At 46.1% G+C, this 18,455-nt stretch overlaps 9 protein-coding genes across 9 annotated transcripts; 2 read left to right on the top strand and 7 right to left on the bottom strand.

The window, feature by feature from the left end:
* Positions 1-818: 818 nt before the first annotated feature.
* Positions 819-2,891, top strand: TbgDal_VII1940 (retrotransposon hot spot (RHS) protein; the record flags this gene model as incomplete). The annotated part of the gene is made up of 1 exon (XM_011776206.1): positions 819-2,891. One exon carries the CDS (start codon positions 819-821, stop codon positions 2,889-2,891), a length of 2,073 nt encoding a protein of 690 aa, XP_011774508.1.
* A 1,154-nt stretch (positions 2,892-4,045) lies between these two features.
* Positions 4,046-4,519, bottom strand: TbgDal_VII1930 (T. brucei spp.-specific protein; the record flags this gene model as incomplete). The annotated part of the gene is made up of 1 exon (XM_011776205.1): positions 4,046-4,519. The coding sequence occupies one exon, from the start codon at positions 4,517-4,519 to the stop codon at positions 4,046-4,048; it is 474 nt and encodes a 157-aa protein (XP_011774507.1).
* A 1,041-nt stretch (positions 4,520-5,560) lies between these two features.
* Positions 5,561-6,892, bottom strand: TbgDal_VII1920 (nucleoside diphosphatase, putative; the record flags this gene model as incomplete). The annotated part of the gene is made up of 1 exon (XM_011776204.1): positions 5,561-6,892. One exon carries the CDS (start codon positions 6,890-6,892, stop codon positions 5,561-5,563), a length of 1,332 nt encoding a protein of 443 aa, XP_011774506.1.
* A 1,275-nt stretch (positions 6,893-8,167) lies between these two features.
* Positions 8,168-9,799, bottom strand: TbgDal_VII1910 (hypothetical protein, conserved; the record flags this gene model as incomplete). Its single annotated transcript, XM_011776203.1, has 1 exon — positions 8,168-9,799. One exon carries the CDS (start codon positions 9,797-9,799, stop codon positions 8,168-8,170), a length of 1,632 nt encoding a protein of 543 aa, XP_011774505.1.
* A 98-nt stretch (positions 9,800-9,897) lies between these two features.
* Positions 9,898-10,341, top strand: TbgDal_VII1905 (hypothetical protein, unlikely; the record flags this gene model as incomplete). The annotated part of the gene is made up of 1 exon (XM_011776202.1): positions 9,898-10,341. The coding sequence occupies one exon, from the start codon at positions 9,898-9,900 to the stop codon at positions 10,339-10,341; it is 444 nt and encodes a 147-aa protein (XP_011774504.1).
* Positions 10,342-10,833: 492 nt separating this feature from the next.
* Positions 10,834-13,746, bottom strand: TbgDal_VII1900 (glycine dehydrogenase, putative; the record flags this gene model as incomplete). The annotated part of the gene is made up of 1 exon (XM_011776201.1): positions 10,834-13,746. One exon carries the CDS (start codon positions 13,744-13,746, stop codon positions 10,834-10,836), a length of 2,913 nt encoding a protein of 970 aa, XP_011774503.1.
* Positions 13,747-14,068: 322 nt separating this feature from the next.
* On the bottom strand, positions 14,069-14,947 carry TbgDal_VII1890 (protein kinase, putative; the record flags this gene model as incomplete). The annotated part of the gene is made up of 1 exon (XM_011776200.1): positions 14,069-14,947. The coding sequence occupies one exon, from the start codon at positions 14,945-14,947 to the stop codon at positions 14,069-14,071; it is 879 nt and encodes a 292-aa protein (XP_011774502.1).
* A 241-nt stretch (positions 14,948-15,188) lies between these two features.
* Positions 15,189-16,055, bottom strand: TbgDal_VII1880 (T. brucei spp.-specific protein; the record flags this gene model as incomplete). Its single annotated transcript, XM_011776199.1, has 1 exon — positions 15,189-16,055. The coding sequence occupies one exon, from the start codon at positions 16,053-16,055 to the stop codon at positions 15,189-15,191; it is 867 nt and encodes a 288-aa protein (XP_011774501.1).
* A 537-nt stretch (positions 16,056-16,592) lies between these two features.
* Positions 16,593-17,669, bottom strand: TbgDal_VII1870 (zinc finger protein, putative; the record flags this gene model as incomplete). Its single annotated transcript, XM_011776198.1, has 1 exon — positions 16,593-17,669. The coding sequence occupies one exon, from the start codon at positions 17,667-17,669 to the stop codon at positions 16,593-16,595; it is 1,077 nt and encodes a 358-aa protein (XP_011774500.1).
* Between the last annotated feature and the right edge of the window lie 786 nt (positions 17,670-18,455).

The following is an 18,455-nucleotide window of genomic DNA, read 5'->3' as shown; positions in this document are numbered from 1 at the left end:
TGAACAATGCGCAAATGCAACTAGGAAATAAAAAAATAAATGATCTTAGTAATCCTTCACATATTCCTTAGTGTCACAGATGAGAGTTCCTCAAACAAGGAGACAACAAGATAATGTTTGAAAGTGTTTAATAATGAGATGAGATACCATCCCAATATTTGACAGTACAGAAGATATTTGTGTTAGGTTTTGTATGTTACGGTTTACACTCAAACATTGTCGTCTATGCTGTGAAATGGAGCCAAGATGTTATAATGAATAACAGTTTGTATGTGCAATATATGCTGATGCTTTGAGTTAATGTTCTTTCGATGTTATAATTAAGAACCTTTGTGACATACGTTGTCCTCATTATTACGTGTGCAATGTATAATCTATTATTGTAAATTCTGTTTATCTCATTATTAATACTATTGTTTATTATTTCAAAAAGTATGACATATTATACTATATGCATACATATTATATTATATGAAATAGTAGTATTCTTCACTTAGGATTTCGTGTTTGTTATCTCTCATATCTAAAAATCTTATTACTCATGCTTTCATACAGAATATTTAATTGATTGAACATCACTATTCAATATATGCAAGGGGTTGTTAAGGGGTTTAACTGTAAGGAGGGGTTATAATTTGTTCTGTTAGTTTATGATATTCATGAACTGTATATATATGTTGCTTGATAGTGTGTACACATCATTCCATTCATTTTACTATTTGATTTAACACACACACACACAAACACACACACACACACATATATGTTCAGAAAGTAACGCAATATTACCTATTTAAAGTTATTATTTTGAGATAGGAATGATTCAAAACAACGGCAATATGAGAAATACTCAGAATGTGTTTAACGAACGGTTTAATCGTGCACAAGGTGAAGTGCAGGAACAAGGTGGACGGCAGATGCAGAATCCATCGGTAACTGGAAAAAGGAAATCTCGTGAAGAGGAGTTATATGAGTCTCTGTATTATGCGAAGTGGAGTTATGTGATGTCAGGTTATAATCAAGAGCCACTCGGTATGAAGGTATTCTTTGGAAGACCACAACACATATGGACGGAAGAAGAAGTGGATATAACTCCTGAACATTGTGAAGTTGATGCGGAACTTGAGGAGAGACCCACTGGCCTGGAGATCTTTGTCCTTACATCAAAGATATGTAACCCATCATGCGGATTTCAATGTTCTCTCATTAGTTTATATGGGGGAAATGGAGGTCATATTTACGTCCGTCGTGAAATGATGCGTGTGTGGTATATAATACAACGAAAATTAAATGCATGGTGGGTGCAAAAGACAGAGAGCACACCACCAACACACATTGTCATTGGTATATCTGGTATTGGAAAATCATGTGGAGTTGGATCATTTTTACTTCATTCCCTACTTCACTTCCATGAAGGAATGCTTGATGTCGTTGTGTATTTCACGGATGTGGACGCTTACCTTATATACAACAAGAAGGGGAATGAGGAAGGGAGGGTTGTATTGTACGAGAGAGAAGACGTCACTAATGTTATTGAAGAAATGCGTTTGAAAAAAAGAGGGCATATTATTTTTGATATTAATAGTCCTAAGGAGACTCTGCCTTATGAGATCCCAAGAAATGTTTGGGGTGTGACTGTCCTCGCACCCCCAGATGGAGTTCGCTACAAGTACTGGATGAAGAACCTGGAACAAACAAGGATAATTTTAAACTGCGATGACGTACGTGACATTAAGGCGTTTGTGGCTTGGAACAAACTGTCCCTATTTCCCAACTATACGACTCTCGATGAAAATGCTCGTGCGAAGGTTAAGGAAGAACTAGAGGATGAGTGGAGGTTGGTGGAGAGACGTGTTGACTTTGTGGGGCCGCTGCCTCGTTATGTTTTCAGTAATGGAGCTGGCTGTCGTGAGGCGGCGGTAATAAGGTATCTAAGCAGTCTCAGTTGTAATAGACGAGATGGCTATGATATGATGATGGGAAAATATTTTGAATGGAAAGGTAATGATTTCACAGAATCGTTAATAAAGATTGTACGGGAGAGGAGCAGATATGGAAACCTCGAATCATACCACTGTAGACCTCTATCAGTTGCCATTGGGAATATGATACTCTGTACGCTGTTTGCAGATGTTGCGGAAAGTATGTCATCCCATGAATTCATGATGAGATACGGTAAGGTCGGAGCCTACTCGCTTAAAACAAGGGCTTTGGTTTCACTTCTCTTTCCTAGAGTCTTTTGTGTGGTCACAAAACATTTGAACTACCTCCGAAGACTCGGAGAGACGGAAGACAAGCGTAGCATCCTGAAAGATTTGACCCCACAACAGTTTCAAATTTTTGAACAAAAGTTCTTACCAAAAACTGGACAGAATGCAATTGGAAACTGTAAATACAAGGTGCTCTACAGGTCATTGGAGGAGAGTAAGCTTTTTGTGGATGGCTTTTTCTTTGTGGAAGATTGCTCTAGAAGGGTTGCGGATATGCGGGATGGTTTTCCACAACTGGGAGTTGCCTCAAAGACTATTGTGCTTATTCAAATAACAGATAATTACAGGAAAGAAGCAAGTGTTTCAGAGTTACAGGAATTTATGACAAACATTGCAAAGTATTTTTCCGATTGGGATACCTTTTCTCGTAACATGGCATGGGAGATGATATATGTTAATGCTATTTATGGTGGTGTGATTAAGACGCGGCAACGATGTGTGAACAACAACACCGCTGATGCTGAGCAACAAACTGAGGAAACACAAGTATTTTGGGATGGTATTGACCAGTATCAAATAACATTTGATAACAAGATACAGAAAGAGCTTATAATAGCGTATCATGAAGAGAGAAAATATCGAGATGCACCAGCATTCACACGGAAAAGAGGTCATGAGTAGCATCCTATTGTGAAGACCATTTCGTCACTTTTACATATAACATGTTAGAGGTTGGAAAAAACATATTGTATTCCTTCTGTTTCTTCATTGCAATTCTTTTAATTTTCCTTTTGTGTTTCAGGAGGGTTGTGAAGTTAACTTTATCTGACAATGAAGTATAACTCACATGCACCTTTATAATTTTTTGGCTATTGTACCTTTCCTTCAAATAAATGAGTAAATATATTAAGCATAAAATTTCTTTTACGTCTTTGTTTTGTTGAAATACACTTGTACAAGATGCAAGAAGAGATTTCATTTATTTATTATTTTTTTTTCTGTCAATGGGCAAAGCTACTCAAACGCGTCAGCACACAGTGATGAATACAGAATATGGGATGCAGTGCTTGCCGTATTTACTTCATTTGTTTTTTTTCATTTATTTCAGTAACAATCACTAATCTACAAATGCTATAGTGAAGTGATTGTTGTTTCCACACATGTGGTTAAGCTTTAAGTTGTTTAATAAAATTCAAAACTATTATTGTATTCTAATGAAACTTTCTTGACGTGCATAACCCCTCTTATAGTTTACATCACTCCCCCATGTATTTATATTTAGTATTTAATGTTTTAGTTTCTGTTCAACGTATGATTTGTATTGTGGATTGATAAGGTGTAGTTGGTGGTGTGGGGGAAGGGCCTCTCGTTAGTCATGGAAAGGGGGAAGGTATTGATGGGGAGTGCCAGTACCATCAATAAGGTTGTGTCTGATTATTTTGTATGCTTGAATTGCGTGTAATGAGTTTTGTCCAATTCCTTTCTGAAGAGGACACTTACTGTGACAGTGCTAAAGGAGAGAAGGCGAAATAAAGTTGGGCGGAGGTATACGGTACTTGTGACAAAGGTTTTTTGCCATACGTCATCAGCAGTAGGATGGAAACATCCCTTGTAGTTTGTGGCAGTTTGTCCGAGAAACTCTCGCCCAGATGCGAAGAAACTTGAAAGAGGACCATTATTTAGCAGGAAAATTGTGGCGAAGTTTGTAAGGGTGCTGGCGGGTCAGCTTTTACTGACGTAGTGTGTGTGGGGGTATTGCTGCCGATGCGGTTCTGAGAACTTTTGTGAAAATAATATAACGTGGAAGCAGCAACTTTATGAGAGCAAAAGCGTCCTCAACAAGTTGCAGTTGGACCTCCAATAACTGTTGAGTTGCCTGATGTAATGTACCGCTGTGAGGGGGCTAAGGAGGAAGTGCTTATTTTAGAGGCCGAGGAAATGATTCTGAAGGACGAGGTTGGGGGGCCTTCTCCAGTTTGGAGTTGTGGGTGAAAAAAAAACCAATTTCCACAACGGCCGGGCAATAACATGATGGAGTGTGACGTGGAACCGACAGGGAACGGTACCGCGCCATGATGCAGCTGCCTCCCTGTGCCGTATGACGGCATTGGGGGCTCACACGCAATGCTGTTGTTTTTCACGTGGAAAATGCGGGCTGCTTCCGGCTTCCCACGACAAGAGGGGGCAGGGAACCGCACCGTCACGTTGAAGTGGACGCCGTTCACGAGAAATGCTGTGAATGACGAAAAGACCTCGGAAAGCAGAAAACCGTTTTTGTGCGAAGCGGGGCGGTGGTGTATATTGTCCATTGCGTGAGGAAGGCGTATTAAGAGGACATATTTACTATATCACTGGCGAACTAGGACCCCAAATGCTGCGGGAAACGGATGTTCGTGAAAAGGCACCCCCTTCGCAAGCATTCGTCTAAGAAGGCCCAAGTCACATCCCCAACCCTCAAGCGATGGGAAAGTCGTGCCTTATGGAACTGTGGGTCTCTTTCTCTATTATCAGGTTTCGATTGTCGGTGACCCGTGCCAGTTGGGTGAATTTAGAATTATCCCCCCCCCCACTCTAAACTGTCAACTCTGGCTTAGTCACTTCGTGGCATGACCATGAAATCAGGTGTCCCTGGTACCAACCTTCCATGCTAGCACTCATAAGTTAGAAGCCAGTCACTTGTTTCGTTTTCAAGAGGCAACGGCCCCCTCCCTTGCAGAGAGCACGGTTCTGCTACCTCATCTGCTCTCTTCACAAGTGTTGCTTGGTTAAACGACGTAAAAAAAATTGTTTATGGGGACGGGAGTATCATTGACGAGTGTTGCCAACATTTCACACCTGTGACTGCACGGAGAGGGAGCCGCCATATCCCGTTATGCCTATGTTCCAACAACTTGGCAGTCGCTAGTCCATTGACACCTCCTTACTTTTGAAGGAAATGGGAAGAAATGGAGGATAAAAGGTAAGAAGATCAGTCGCTAAATTCCGACTGCTCTACGCAAGGTTGCGCGAATGTTCCACACTCCAGTTATGGTGGTACAAACCGATTGAAAGACGGTTTGATTTTGTCTTCTCTTAATCACATGTGCCAACCGAATATCTTTTAGTGGTATATGCACGTAGGCGGCAAGTGGGAGCCAAAGTGCAAGAAGCGGTGAGTCACTCGTGTCTTCATTTTAACTCAGTAAACTTTGCGCGTGTGACTGAGCATCGACACTAAAAAAAGGTACCAACAAATGGTCAAGCAGACTGGAGGCGGCCAAAAAAAAAAAAAAAGAGAGAAAAATCAAAGAAAAAAATCTTTATGTGGATGCAGCACCCATACTGAGTAAAAGCCGTGCAAATTTTATGTTCTAACGCCACACCTTCCCCTCCACTGATAGCAGAGACGCGCCCAGAGCCCACGTAACCTTCACGTCGTTCAGAACGTAGGGGACGTTCAGTTTCGTTTTGTCAGACAAACCAAGCCCTGACGTGAGGAAACCATATAAATAGGCAACGTCCATGCAGTTCGTCCCGCTGTTGTGCTTCCCACCTGCGGAACACACTTGTTCGCCCAATTCCTTATAGTACTGAACGGTTACATTGTCTGCTGGTCGAAGTCGCCATAAGCGATGGAAGAAGGAAAAGGCGAATATCTCAACCGATTGAGCTCCTTCAGCAAATTTCAATACGTGTCGGCCGCCCCGGAGAGCCGCCAAGTGTTCCGAAGAGCGTGTATTTATAAAACGATGGAAAAAGCGGAGGCATGCGCCAAATCCCTGCGCGTTGCCATCAATATTTTCTACAAAACTAACCCCTCCCTCACCATCAATACGATGCCGGTACCGTGATGGAAAACATGGGAATGACGTCCGCTCGACCGCTGTCAATTCTCTCAGCACCTCGAGTGTGGCCTGTCTAAGACCCAACCCCAGAAAACTGTAAGTGTATAACGGAATCTCCGTAACACCAAAATGCAGGGAGGTTATGAACTGTGTTTCGCCGGTGTAACCTGGCGACATTTGAAGCACAAGCTGTGTAGAGGCGCCACCCATATCAATGGTTGCAATTCGTTTTGCCGTAGAATTTGGGGTCCCCTCCGCTGACCTATCGAAACGCCCGAGTAGGTACGCCACCGTAAGCCACGCGTCCATGCCCTCTTCATCACCATCCATGACGGAAACTGAACCCACCACGAACGGATATCGCCGCAGCACCTTCTTCGTCTCGCGGAGGATGAATTCGACTTTTTCAGGAGGAAGGAGACGTAAGCCGGCCGTTGCCTTTAGCGTCACTTTTGTACACGGATGATAAACTTCAGGGATTGCACGTACTGCCGTTGCCATTAGCGGCTGAAGGTTTGCAGATATGTTAGCGGAGTCATCACTAGCGAGCTGTGAAAGGCCTGGATGGGTGCTGTTGTACACCTCCCCCACGAGACGCCACTTATTGTACTCAAAAATGTGCACTCTGGTTCCTGTACTACCAGCGTCAAGCAGAATGTCGTACATCAATGGAGTGTCGCAGAGTCCTGTCGTGCTCTTAGGCGGGTCGCTATTGTCGCTGCCCTTTCCCGTAATCAAGCTCAACAGCGCGAAGAGAGCTACGAGGAAGGTGAGTCCAAGAAATAAGAAAACGCTCACGTGCCAATTTCTCTTGGCATGCAAACCGCGTCTACGAGCGGCCATCCGTAGGGTAACCATCCTCTAACAGACACCATGCAAGCTACGAGAAGAAAAAAATCGGATGACAAGGTTGCGAATGGAAACGATAAAAAAAAAAAAGAAAAAGAAAAAAGTGAGCGCGTTACTAACGGTAAAGGGAGAAGTTTCAAAATCCCATCTCAACAATGGCTTCAAAAGGGGAAGCAACTCCCTACGCATACTTATTTCGTACTATAATTATCCGCAGTGTACATTTATCGCATCCTTTTAAATTTACTCGTGGGACCAAACTCTCATACACCAGTTATTTTCATTTCACATCTAATACACTGCACAACCAACACGTTTTCTATCGCCGACCAGCATGAATGGTTTTTCAACGGCCCCGATATCTTTCAGTGGGCACCCAACACGGGGACAAAAAAAGGAGGGCAATTATTTCATGTAAAGCAATTGAAGTAACGCTTGTCCCCCACCCCCATGGCAGCCGATTTCACTTAACTGCCGCGAAGCCTTCGTTACCTCACTGGTTGGATTCCATAAACTCAGAGCTGCAGTTACGCTGTCACGGGGTTGAGCATTTCTTTTTTTCTTTTTTTTTTTGCTTATGAGTTACTTGATGAAAAGGACGGGCCGAACTTCACAATTTCCCCCTTGTTTCCCTGTCAAACCGTCTAAAGAATATCGGAGTACGGGTTAGTCCCCCCTTTGAGTGTTTCCTGTCTTGGAAAAGGAAAGTGGTGGAAAGGAAAAAACATTGTGGATCAGCCCCCTATTACGGGAGGCAGCGGCAATAATAATAATAATAATAATACGTGAAGATACATTCAAGGAAACAGTGTAATACGTAATCCACACTTTATGGTTGATTTGGTGTGCAGTAACGAATTTTTTTTAAAAAAAATTACAAAATCAACCTCACACATTGTTCTCTCCTTTTTGCCCTTCCTGTTGTCAGGTGGTTCCCCCACCCGTTACTTCAGGAGCTGCCCATCCGTAACAACTGACCTCCCGTCTACATATATAATTCAAATTGCATCATTTCGTCCACTCACAATAGCACCAAAAGAAAAAAAAACGGGAAAAAATTTACATTCAGTGACTGTACATATTGCACTGTGATGGGCCTATCACCGCGCTCCACCCAACTATACTGCATCCAACGCAAACCCGGAGAAGTGAAGAAAAATAAAAACTAAAAAGAGGTAGGGCAATATAGCGCTGCGACGTATCAAAGCAAAGAGAGGAGCTCGCTGAGACGAAGCAGCTGCACTGCGCCCTTCATGCTCTGCCCACGCATCCCACAAACCTTCATCATCTCTCAATATATAATCGTCGATTAAACTTTTTCAGGTTCTTAATATCTTCCTCGCAGATGTTTGTTTCGCGGACGGAAATCACCCGCAGCAGCGGCAGCTTGCCGAGCTCTGCAATGCCCTTCACCACTGGGCAATTATCAAGATTTACATACTCAAGTGACTTTACCGCTGCAAGGGGAGTCACATCCGTAATTTTTGCGCATCCTTCCAGCGAGCTTCTTTCGAGGTTGGAGGAACTGCTCATTATCTTTACGCACTCATCGTCAAGTACTGTGGAGCGAGCGCTCAGCATTCGAAGGTTTGAGAGTCCGCTGATATCGCCCAGCCCCTTCTCGACACTCTCGCACATGTTAATATTCACATCCTCCAATGTCTTCAAGTTAGCCAGGCAAGAGATATCCGTTATCCGCGTACACGCCGCTATATTGAGGCTTACGATACTTTGTGATGTGCTGATTACGCTCAGGCATTCGTTCGTGACGGGAGTGTAATGCATGTAAAGCGTTCTCAGCGACGGGAGCTCACTGAATGAATTCAACCCTTCAATGACGTTGATGCATTCTCCAATGTTTACGTGCTGCAGTGTGCGAAGCTTTTCAAGTGGAGAAACGTTTGTGAGCAGAACGCAACGTTTCATTATCAATTTTGAGATAGTCGCGCTACAACTTAATGTGCACAAGTCATCATCGGCCACCCCGGTGCCGCTTAGATCAAGACACTGGAGGACGGGAAGTGTACCGAGTGAACCAATACCACTTACCACATTTTTACATTCTGCCAGGTCTAATTCTTGCAAGGTAGTAACGGTATCCAAACGGCTCACATTCGTCAGCCGCTCACATTTAGAGAGCAAAAGTTTCTTGAGGCTCTGACTTGCGCTAAGCCTTGCAAGGCACTCATCAGTGATTCCCGTTAGGCTGGCATTGAGAATTTTCAAACGTGGCAGCGCACCGAGGGCGCCAATCCCGCACACACAAGGGAAGCAACCGCTCACGTCAATTTCTTCCAAAGTTTCAATGCTAGCCAACGGCTCAACGTCTGTGAGGCGAAGGCATTCAGACAGATCAATCCTTCTCAAGGTGTTGCTTAAAGTGAGACCGCAGAGGAATTCATCAATCACGCCAGTGCGATTCACCATCAGCGTATGTACGCGCGGTAGCCGACCCACGTTCCCAAGGTTAACAACGTTTGGGGAGTTACAAATGTTAATTTCCTCCAGGGTTTCAATGTTGCAGAGTGGTCGCACATCACTGTCGTTCATCGTTTTGCTACTCAAATATATCCTCCTGATATCTGGTAGGTCTTGAAGAGAAGGAATGTTACATATATCGCCGTCCATCTCAACATGAATGTCGCGCAGCGACGTCATGCAGGTGAATAATTTCAAGTCGACTGATCCGCGACACGATGTCAACTTCACTCTTTGGTAGTTTTTGTCCTCACAAAGAGCTCGAATCTCCATATTGCGTATAGCCCGCTCTGCTAATGTGAGAGTGCTGGAAGTCCGGGGTGCCGCGCCACCATTTTCGGCAACGTATTCGGTTATTGGTTGATCACTAGCATCTGCAACGAGGGCAACAGCATTCGCGAGCCGCAAGCTGTTTCTCTGCTCAGCCGCTTGTAACATTGATAAAGTTTTATCGCTGACCTTTTCTCCTCTTCGTAGTGTGCTTAAGGGGAAGAAAAAACTGAGACAGAATGTAAAAAGAAAAAAAGAAAAATAGCATGAACGAAACAATCCAAAAAAAAAAAAATATGCTGGTTCGCTTTGTACATCGCAGCCCTTTGCATCTGATCTCCTATATAAATTCACGTAGAGAATCATTGCGAATGTTATCCCCTAACACCGCTGTACCATTTTTCGATTACAATACCCCTTCCCCCACCTCCCACAATCCCACGGCACATACTGCCGATACCCCACCAGAGATATTTAAAGAAGGATTTCCATCATCATCATCATCATCATCATTTCTTCTTTCCATGTATGCCCTCTACAACCGCAAATATTTGTGTGTGTGTGTGTGTGTGTGTGTGTGTGTGTGTGTGTGTGTGTGTGTGTGTGTGTGTGTGTGTGTGTGTGTGTGTGTGTGTGTGTGTGTGTGTGTGTGTGTGTGTGTGTGTGTGTGTGTGGCTTCACATCTCGTTCCGTTGCTTCAAAGTATTTAAATGGTGCCGACACTAGAATTCAAGTAAAGCCGCTGACCATCCCGATGGATGTGACATGAACGTCGGAAGCCCCAAGCTTTACGGAGCATGAAGATAAGATGTTGCACGCGCTGAAATAAGGCCGTTTCAACAGCAACGAGAACTTGAACTTTAGGATTGCTCTATTCCCTTTCCATTTGATTGTTTAGTCTTTTCCTTGTTGCATCAAGAAAGGGACAGAGAAGGGGGAGATGACAAAAATGACGAGGCTACACTCAGTAACGCCATTTCGTGGAGTAAGAAGGGTGGTACAACAACCACGAAAAGTCGACCGTTTTGACGGTGTTTTCTTTCGTTGTACCTTTAATCTTTTTGTTTTTTTTCTTTCGCCACCCCCACGTTTGTTATGACCTAAGAATCTTTCGCTCAAAAATTAGAGGAGATGCCGCAACAACCCGCCCGAGGTGAGATCGCGGTGGACGGTAATACAGCTAATTATTTCGGCATTTTCTTCTATTTGAATGAGTCCAACGACATACAGTTGCACATCAGATGGCGGTCACCGTACGCACCATCGATGCGCCCCACCGTTGGCCAGTACTTTTCAATATTGGAATGCGGCGCTGGGAATGCCGCGGTGCGACGACTGTACGGCCTATCCCAATTTTCCGCAGTAACACATTTGGCCGTGTGCGGCGCATTCTTCAGAACATTGTTAGTTTTGTCCTGCTCACCCCGTTCTATGGCTGCTATTTCACCGCGTATTGAAATTAATGCATCTGCTAAACGATCTAGCTCCTGTTTAGATTCTGACTCCGTAGGTTCTATCATCAGCGTCCCCGGTATGGGGAACGCCACAGTTGGTGAGTGGATGCCATAGTCCATCAGCCGTTTGGAAACATCTTCTGCCTCTACCTCTGCAGATTTCTTGAAGGGGCGCAGATCAATGATGAATTCATGAGCACACAAATCCTCTTCCCCAAGGAACATGATACGGTAGTGTTTTTCCAGACGTTTTTTGAGATAATTAGCATTCAAAATGGCGTGTTCCGTGCACACCTTCATCCCCCGCGTACCCAACATCAACATCAGCATATACGAAACGGTAAGAATGGAAGCGGAACCATACGCTGCCTGCGACACCTGCCCAAATGACTGCGATCCACCAACTTTCTGTCTGAGAACGGAATTAGGTAAGAAGGGAGCCAAATGCTGCCGCACTGCGATGGGCCCCATACCGGGCCCACCACCACCGTGAGGAATGGAAAACGTTTTGTGAAGATTAATATGACATAGATCACCTCCGATAAAACCCGGTCCTGTGTACCCGACCATCGCATTAAGATTGGCTCCGTCAATGTAGCACTGTCCTCCATGTTGATGTACCAACGACGTGACGGACAGAATGTCCCTGTCAAACAGTCCGTAGGTACTGGGGTAAGTCAGCATGATGCACGATAGTTCCTTCGAGTGCTTTTCACATAGCTGCTTCAAGTCCTCCACATCAATTCTCCCATCTTCTAAGCACTTTAAGGTAACAACCTTCATCCCTGCCAGCACCGCTGAAGCAGGGTTTGTGCCGTGGGCACTCACAGGAATCAAACAGACATTTCGCTGACCCTCCCCTTTCGATTGGTGATAAGCGCGGACGACGCGAAGGCCGGCGTATTCGCCCTGCGCCCCACTGTTAGGTTGAAGCGAAACCGCATCCAGTCCCGTTACATCTCGTATCTTCTGCTCCAGATCAAAGCACATCGCACTATACCCTTGCACTTGGTCTGAAGGAGCGAGTGGGTGCAAATTGGTGAATGTGCCCCATGATAAGGGCAACATAGCTGAAGCAGGGTTAAGCTTCATGGTACATGATCCGAGAGGGATACAACCGTGTGTCAATCCGTAGTCTTTTCGTTGCAAGCGGTGTATGTAGCGCATAAGTTCACCCTCACTTCTGTATTTGCAAAAAACGGAATGTTGTAAGAAAGATGAAGTTCGAGCGAGTGCTTCCGGGAACGCCGTTTTGTTCCTTCCGATTTTCGTGAGGGCCGCAAAAACAGGTAATTTCAAGCCCGCAGCCTCCAACAGGGACATAATGTGAGTCTCCGTCGTCGCTTCGTCAACCGATATGGAAACTGTTCCGGTACCATAATCGAGAAAAACATTTATGCCCTTCTCATTGCACTGGCTTGCGTAGTCTTCGGGCGTTATGCCTTTTAAGTTGAATGTAAGGGTGTCAAAGAAAGTCGTGTTCACAACTGAGTGACCCGCGGATTCCATACCAACTGCCAACGTCTTCGCCTTCTGATGAATTTCATTGGCTATGTCCGTCAGACCTCCAGGGCCGTGATAAACGGCATAAAAGGCGCTTACCGTCGCTAAAAGTGCCTGCGCAGTACAAATGTTTGAAGTGGCCCTCTCCCGCTTGATGTGCTGCTCACGTGTTTGCAGGGCCATCCGTATAGCGGGGTCTCCTGCAACATCTTTGCTCACTCCCACAATACGACCTGGAACCAACCGCTTAAACTGTTCCTTTGCAGCGAAGAAAGCAGCATGAGGACCGCCGTAACCAAGTGGAATACCAAACCGCTGAGAAGTTCCCACAACAACATCGGCCCCCATTTCACCTGGTGGTTTGATGAGCAAAGAGGCCATTAGGTCTGCGCCACAGCAACACAGAACACCGTGGTCTTTTGCCTTTTGAAAGAGTTCCGTAAAATCATGGACCGTCCCGTTCGCGTCAGGGTTCTGCACGAGCATACCACACGGGGAGACTTCACCCCAATCGAATAAAGCCGGGTCATCCACCACAACCTTAATTTTGAGGGGCTCCGCTCGTGTTTTAATCATCTCGATGCACGAGGGGAAAACATCCTTTGAGACAAAGAACGTGTCCCGCTTACGGTTGTGATGCCGGAATGCCAAATACATTGCCTCAGCACAAGCGGTTGCCTGATCCAAGAGGGATGCGTTTGCGACATCCATCTTTGTCAGATCTGTTATCATCGTTTGGAAGTTTAACAACGATTCCAAACGACCTTGAGATATTTCGGCCTGATACGGCGTGTAGGGCGTATACCACCCAGGATTTTCAATGACGTTGCGAAGAAGTACTGAGGGAGTTATACACTCGTAGTAACCTTGTCCAATCATGCTCTTCAACACCCTATTCCGTGCCCCAAGTGAGAGAACCGAAGAAAGCGCGTCCTTCTCACTAAGAGGTTCAATTTCTTTCATAGGTGGTCGCATAAGTTCAGAAGGAATCGCGTCTGCCATCAAATCCGAAATAGTCTTCTTTCCGATCATCTGAAGCATTACCTCCGTGTCGGCAGCGGTGGGCCCAACATGACGGTTAACATAGTTACCAGCCGCGCTCCACCTCGCATACTTCACAGTGGAGCATCGTAGGCTGCGAAACGCACTGCGATACATATGTGATCTTTCTTTGCCAGCAAAGGTAACTGCTGATGATGTTCCTTTTTAAGTAATGTAGGTGCTCGAATGCTTAAGAGAGAGAAAATATTTTCCCCAACGATGGCACGTTCACGCCACGGTAAAGGGGGGATATCAGGGAAATAAAACGGGAACACTCGAAGGCGTCAGTAAATGCCCTGCATAGCTTGACGCAAATTGGAGCAAACGGTGTTCAAGGGGGTTGCATGTGATGAATGCGTGAGCGCACAAAAGTCAGAAGCAGTCTGCAACTTGCCATTTGGTTTGGGTACCCCCGCCCCCACCACCTCAACAACAGACATCAGTACTCGTTGAAATATGTATGACAAAGGGCATCTGCAGCACTGAGACGTCTGGAAGGATCAAGACAAAGTAAACCCCGCAATAGGTCAACCGCAGATCCGGACGCCTCGGGGAAAAACTCACCCAATGGGCACGGGTTCTTAGGTTCGAAGTGCACCTTTCCCCAATCTGGAAGCAACTCCGCAGTGGGCCATGATTCCCGTGTTGGGGTGCCCAAAACATCGAAAATCCGTGAGAGCTGCATGACATCTCCGTCACTAGCAAAAAACGCGCCGGTATACCCTCGTAACAACTCTACGAACACACAGCCAGCGGACCACATGTCAACCTCTGGTCCGTAGTGGCGCTGACCCAGCAACAACTCCGGGGGACGGTACCATCTCGACACCACCTCGTGAGTCATGGACTCTTCCGTGTCTTGCATGCGACTAAGACCAAAGTCACCAAGACGAAGGGTTCCATCTCGCGCCAAGAAGCAATTTGAGGGTTTTACGTCACGATGAAGGATGCCCTCCTTGTGCATATATGCAAGTGCCCAAAGAAGCATCCTGAAAAGTGATTTTGCTGATTGAGGGGAAAGGGGATTAGCGGGACTTCTTTCACAGAGCACCGCCGACAAATCGGTCGCGCAACGCTCCATCACCAAAGCCACAGAAGATCCGTATGGGAAGACCTCATAAGTCCTAATAATGTATGGGTGCTGCAGCCGCATAGACACTAGTAATTCCCTGGCAACCATATGAGGAATACCTTCATCAACGCGCGTGACGTTAATCAACTTGATGGCGACAGGCACCCCGGACCCCCTGATAACAGCGGAACGTACGGATCCGAACCTCCCTTCTCCCATCGAAGGGCCAAGGAGGTACTTCTCCATTAGCTTATGTACTAATCGTTCTAAAAAAAGGGTAAGTGACAGCAGCGTGTATATATGCAGTACAGCAACTGGCGCAAAGAGAATACACCTCACTATCCTTAAAGGTTAAGAAAAGCAACGAGTAAACCCTTGCTGCACCTGCGTGTTCACTCACAATACAAAACACACACCAGCACATGTAAATGTGTGAGTTGGGCAATATCATCTTCGAGTACACAACCACAACTCAGTGCGTGTATTGCTATGACGTAAACCTCTTTCCAAAAAAATCTTCTATGTTTGCCTTTCCTTCTAGAGCATCCCCACCACTTACGTACAACTTCGCTCGTGCAAACATGCTTAGCTTCCCCGCTTTCGGGGCACTGCCAGTACTTTCTTTGCGTTCAACCGGCTCGTCGACCTTAAGGGGAGCTTCCGCCTCCGTACTTACCGCCGACAGAGTCGGATCTTCGACTGATGAGGTTTGCGCGGGCGCCAAACTTTTTTCAACGATTGTTGCCAAGTTCCCGACAGGTACTAAATCTTCTACACTAAGCAGCAACTCATCCAGCGTGCTTTCCCCTTCTGCAATGGTCGGAAACTCTTCATTTGTGGAAGAATCCACCACTTCTTGACGACAAGACTTGTCGAGTAGCGTCTTTTTCCTCAGCAGCTCCTCGCGTAAAGCAGTAACGGCAGCCAACGATCCCTTCCTCGGCGTACCGCGGCCAGCTATCTGGACTTTCACCCTCTTTCTTCCGGAAACACCAGAAACAAAATTGTCATAACTGCCCTCATTAGTGCTAAAAGTTCTCAGACAGGCATATGGTTCACGAGGCTTGCACAAGGATATACTATCCGTCTTCAAACCATCATATCTCCTCCGCTTACTCCGCTGACCATAAAAGAACGACCCCGCTTCATCAAAAACTTCACAACCACCGTCATCACCACCAAAATCATCACGTGATACATCACCATATTCTACAGGCACCTCGTCTCCGTCATCCACTTCAGAGGAAAAGGGTACACCAATATCAACGTTACAACCACCACTGCCACCATCAGCGACAACGTCATCAGAAACATTAACTTCCTTCCAAACTTTTAGAAACTCAGAAACATTCATTGGATATATATATATATATATTCCTTTCGTGAAAAACCTCGCCTAGCCTACCTGTGTGTTCGTTTACAAGAGTGCATTGCGGTTACACAATTTGTTGTACGAGAAAGGAGGAGAGAACACAGTACCTACTCGCATTCGCACACACGCACATAAAGGAGCGTGTATCAGTACACACGTGCTACTGGCACCACAACAACGCAAATAATGCGCAACTTCTAGCAGCAAAGAGGGAAAAGGAAAATGAACAAGGGATTACGCAGAACACTGAAAAGACACTGTCACATCGACAGTGTGAGGAGGGGAAAAAGGTGAAGTAAAAGAGATCCCCCATGAGTCATTGAGTGGTTGGAAATGAAACCAAGCAGCGACTGATGGCGCCAGAAGCCGGAATGCGGCAAGGAAGGCACCGGTTAGGTTAGAAGACGGGTTTACCCTCCTTCAAGTAACTACATACCCAACCTGGGAATACGCATAGTCCATACGCAGACCTTAAAAAGGGTGATTTGCAGCAACGATAATTGCACAAAGTCACTTTCTTCATTCCCACTCCCCACACTCCCCTGCACTGATGTTACTGCAGAAAAAATCATGGACGAGGGGTTTCGCGCTCTGACACTGCAGTTCGGAAAGCGAGCAACCGGCCAAAACCAGGCGCCGATGCTGCAGCGCCACGGACACTGCCTGAGCGCCGTTATCCACAGCAGCTGATTCACTAAAGAAGCGCAACCTCTTCAGCGCATTCTCCCGGTCGGTAAGACTTGCGGCCTTGAACGGTCCGTTCTCCAGTCGGAGGTAGGTGTCAGCTAGTCGCTCTGCAAGCATCGACATTGTTTCTCCATCACTCACAGTAACAAGAATTAGTTGCTGCCTCGTCGCCGAAGCATACATAAGGATTGTCACGACACCCGGATCATCCGAGTGTCTGAGATTCTCTTGCAAAGCCGCAATGAAGGTCATGCTACTGGTGCGTGGTCCCTCCTCAACGGAAGAATACACAGCCGCGACGGCAGACGAAACGTCCCCACTATGAGACGAACTGTCGTCAACATCACCGCTATCGTCGTCGAGGCGACTACTGCCCGAAGACACAATGCCATCACCCCCCTCCTCCTCCTCTTCCGCAATCGAGGGAAAGGAACCGCCGGACACGGGGTCGGTTGCCGCCGAACCGGCAGTGGCAGAGGCATCTGTGGCACCAGACAACGCGGTTGCACAGGCGCGGCACACGCGCTGTGGTTTCATTTCATGCAATGCTGGGATGCTCACATACGTATTCGAGCATGAATTGCAAAACACGCCGCCGCAACAACGACAGTGGTGGCGTCTCCTGTAAACAGTGAACGTGACATCGCAGCTGTCACACACAGGTGCCGAACTATCAGGTTTCCAACCACCAGAGACGGTCCTCTCGCTAACCATCGTCGGCGGTGAAAACTGCGTCACGTGACACGGGGCCGTAGGGTGGGAGCACACGAAAGTAAAGGGAAAAGAGGCATCAACAAGTGGGTTCTCAGATGCGTGCAAGAGGTTGACGGAGCAGTGACAACACAGAAAATAAACGCAGCCATTCGAATGAAACAGTGCCGGAGGCATCCACTTCACCAAAAAGCACATTCTTTTGCGCCATATATTACATTACATCGGGTGACAGAATGATACACCCAGTGCACAGTAAGAGAATATCCTCTACTATTCCCTCACTATCGCAATCTTGTTACTCGGGGAACTTGGGAAGCCATGAGACATCCGCGCAGAAGGCTGGGGAGACCTCGTCGTCGTCGCTTCCGCTTAGCGAGTCCTCCTGGAGCGGCCCTCGTAGTTTCGCTGGAGTCCCAGAACACCACAAACTTTGAGACAGCCGTCCGTCAATGAAGGCAGTATCGCCCCGTTGCGGTCCATCCCGCCTACACTTCACGGCCTTACTAAGAGAGTCAAGAGACCCAAGTTACACATGTATGTTCCTGTGAGTGACCCTTTTCTTTGTTTTTTTGTTTAACTGAGAGACGACAAGGGGCGTACGTACATTGTGCGCAAGCAATTCTATGTAACAAAGGGCGTGGACCCATTTTCCACTACGAGTATTATGTCCTTTTTTTCTTTTTTGGAGGAAGTGGGTCGTCATCAGGATTATTTATTCACTTAGTTTAGCCGCATTTTAGTACTTAAAAGGCTGTTTATTTTATTTTTTCAATGATAAAGGGTGTCGACTAGAGGAAGATCGCAACGCCCTATATGGTAGTAAGCTAGCTTAATGAATTTGTGGTGTTGCAGATGTACTGTATTCTTCTCGTATTGATGAAAGTGGTGCAGCGCCTCCTCCCATTCCTTTTATCGTGTGTGGTCGTTAAATCCGTGCATAACCATCATATAGAATGTTTGAGTTATGTACAACGCGAGGTT

Source organism: Trypanosoma brucei, chromosome 7 (genome assembly GCF_000210295.1).
Source record: "Trypanosoma brucei gambiense DAL972 chromosome 7, complete sequence".
Taxonomy (NCBI): domain Eukaryota; phylum Euglenozoa; class Kinetoplastea; order Trypanosomatida; family Trypanosomatidae; genus Trypanosoma; species Trypanosoma brucei.
Note: the sequence above shows the minus strand (reverse complement) of the source record. Positions and strands in the feature narration are given on the sequence as shown.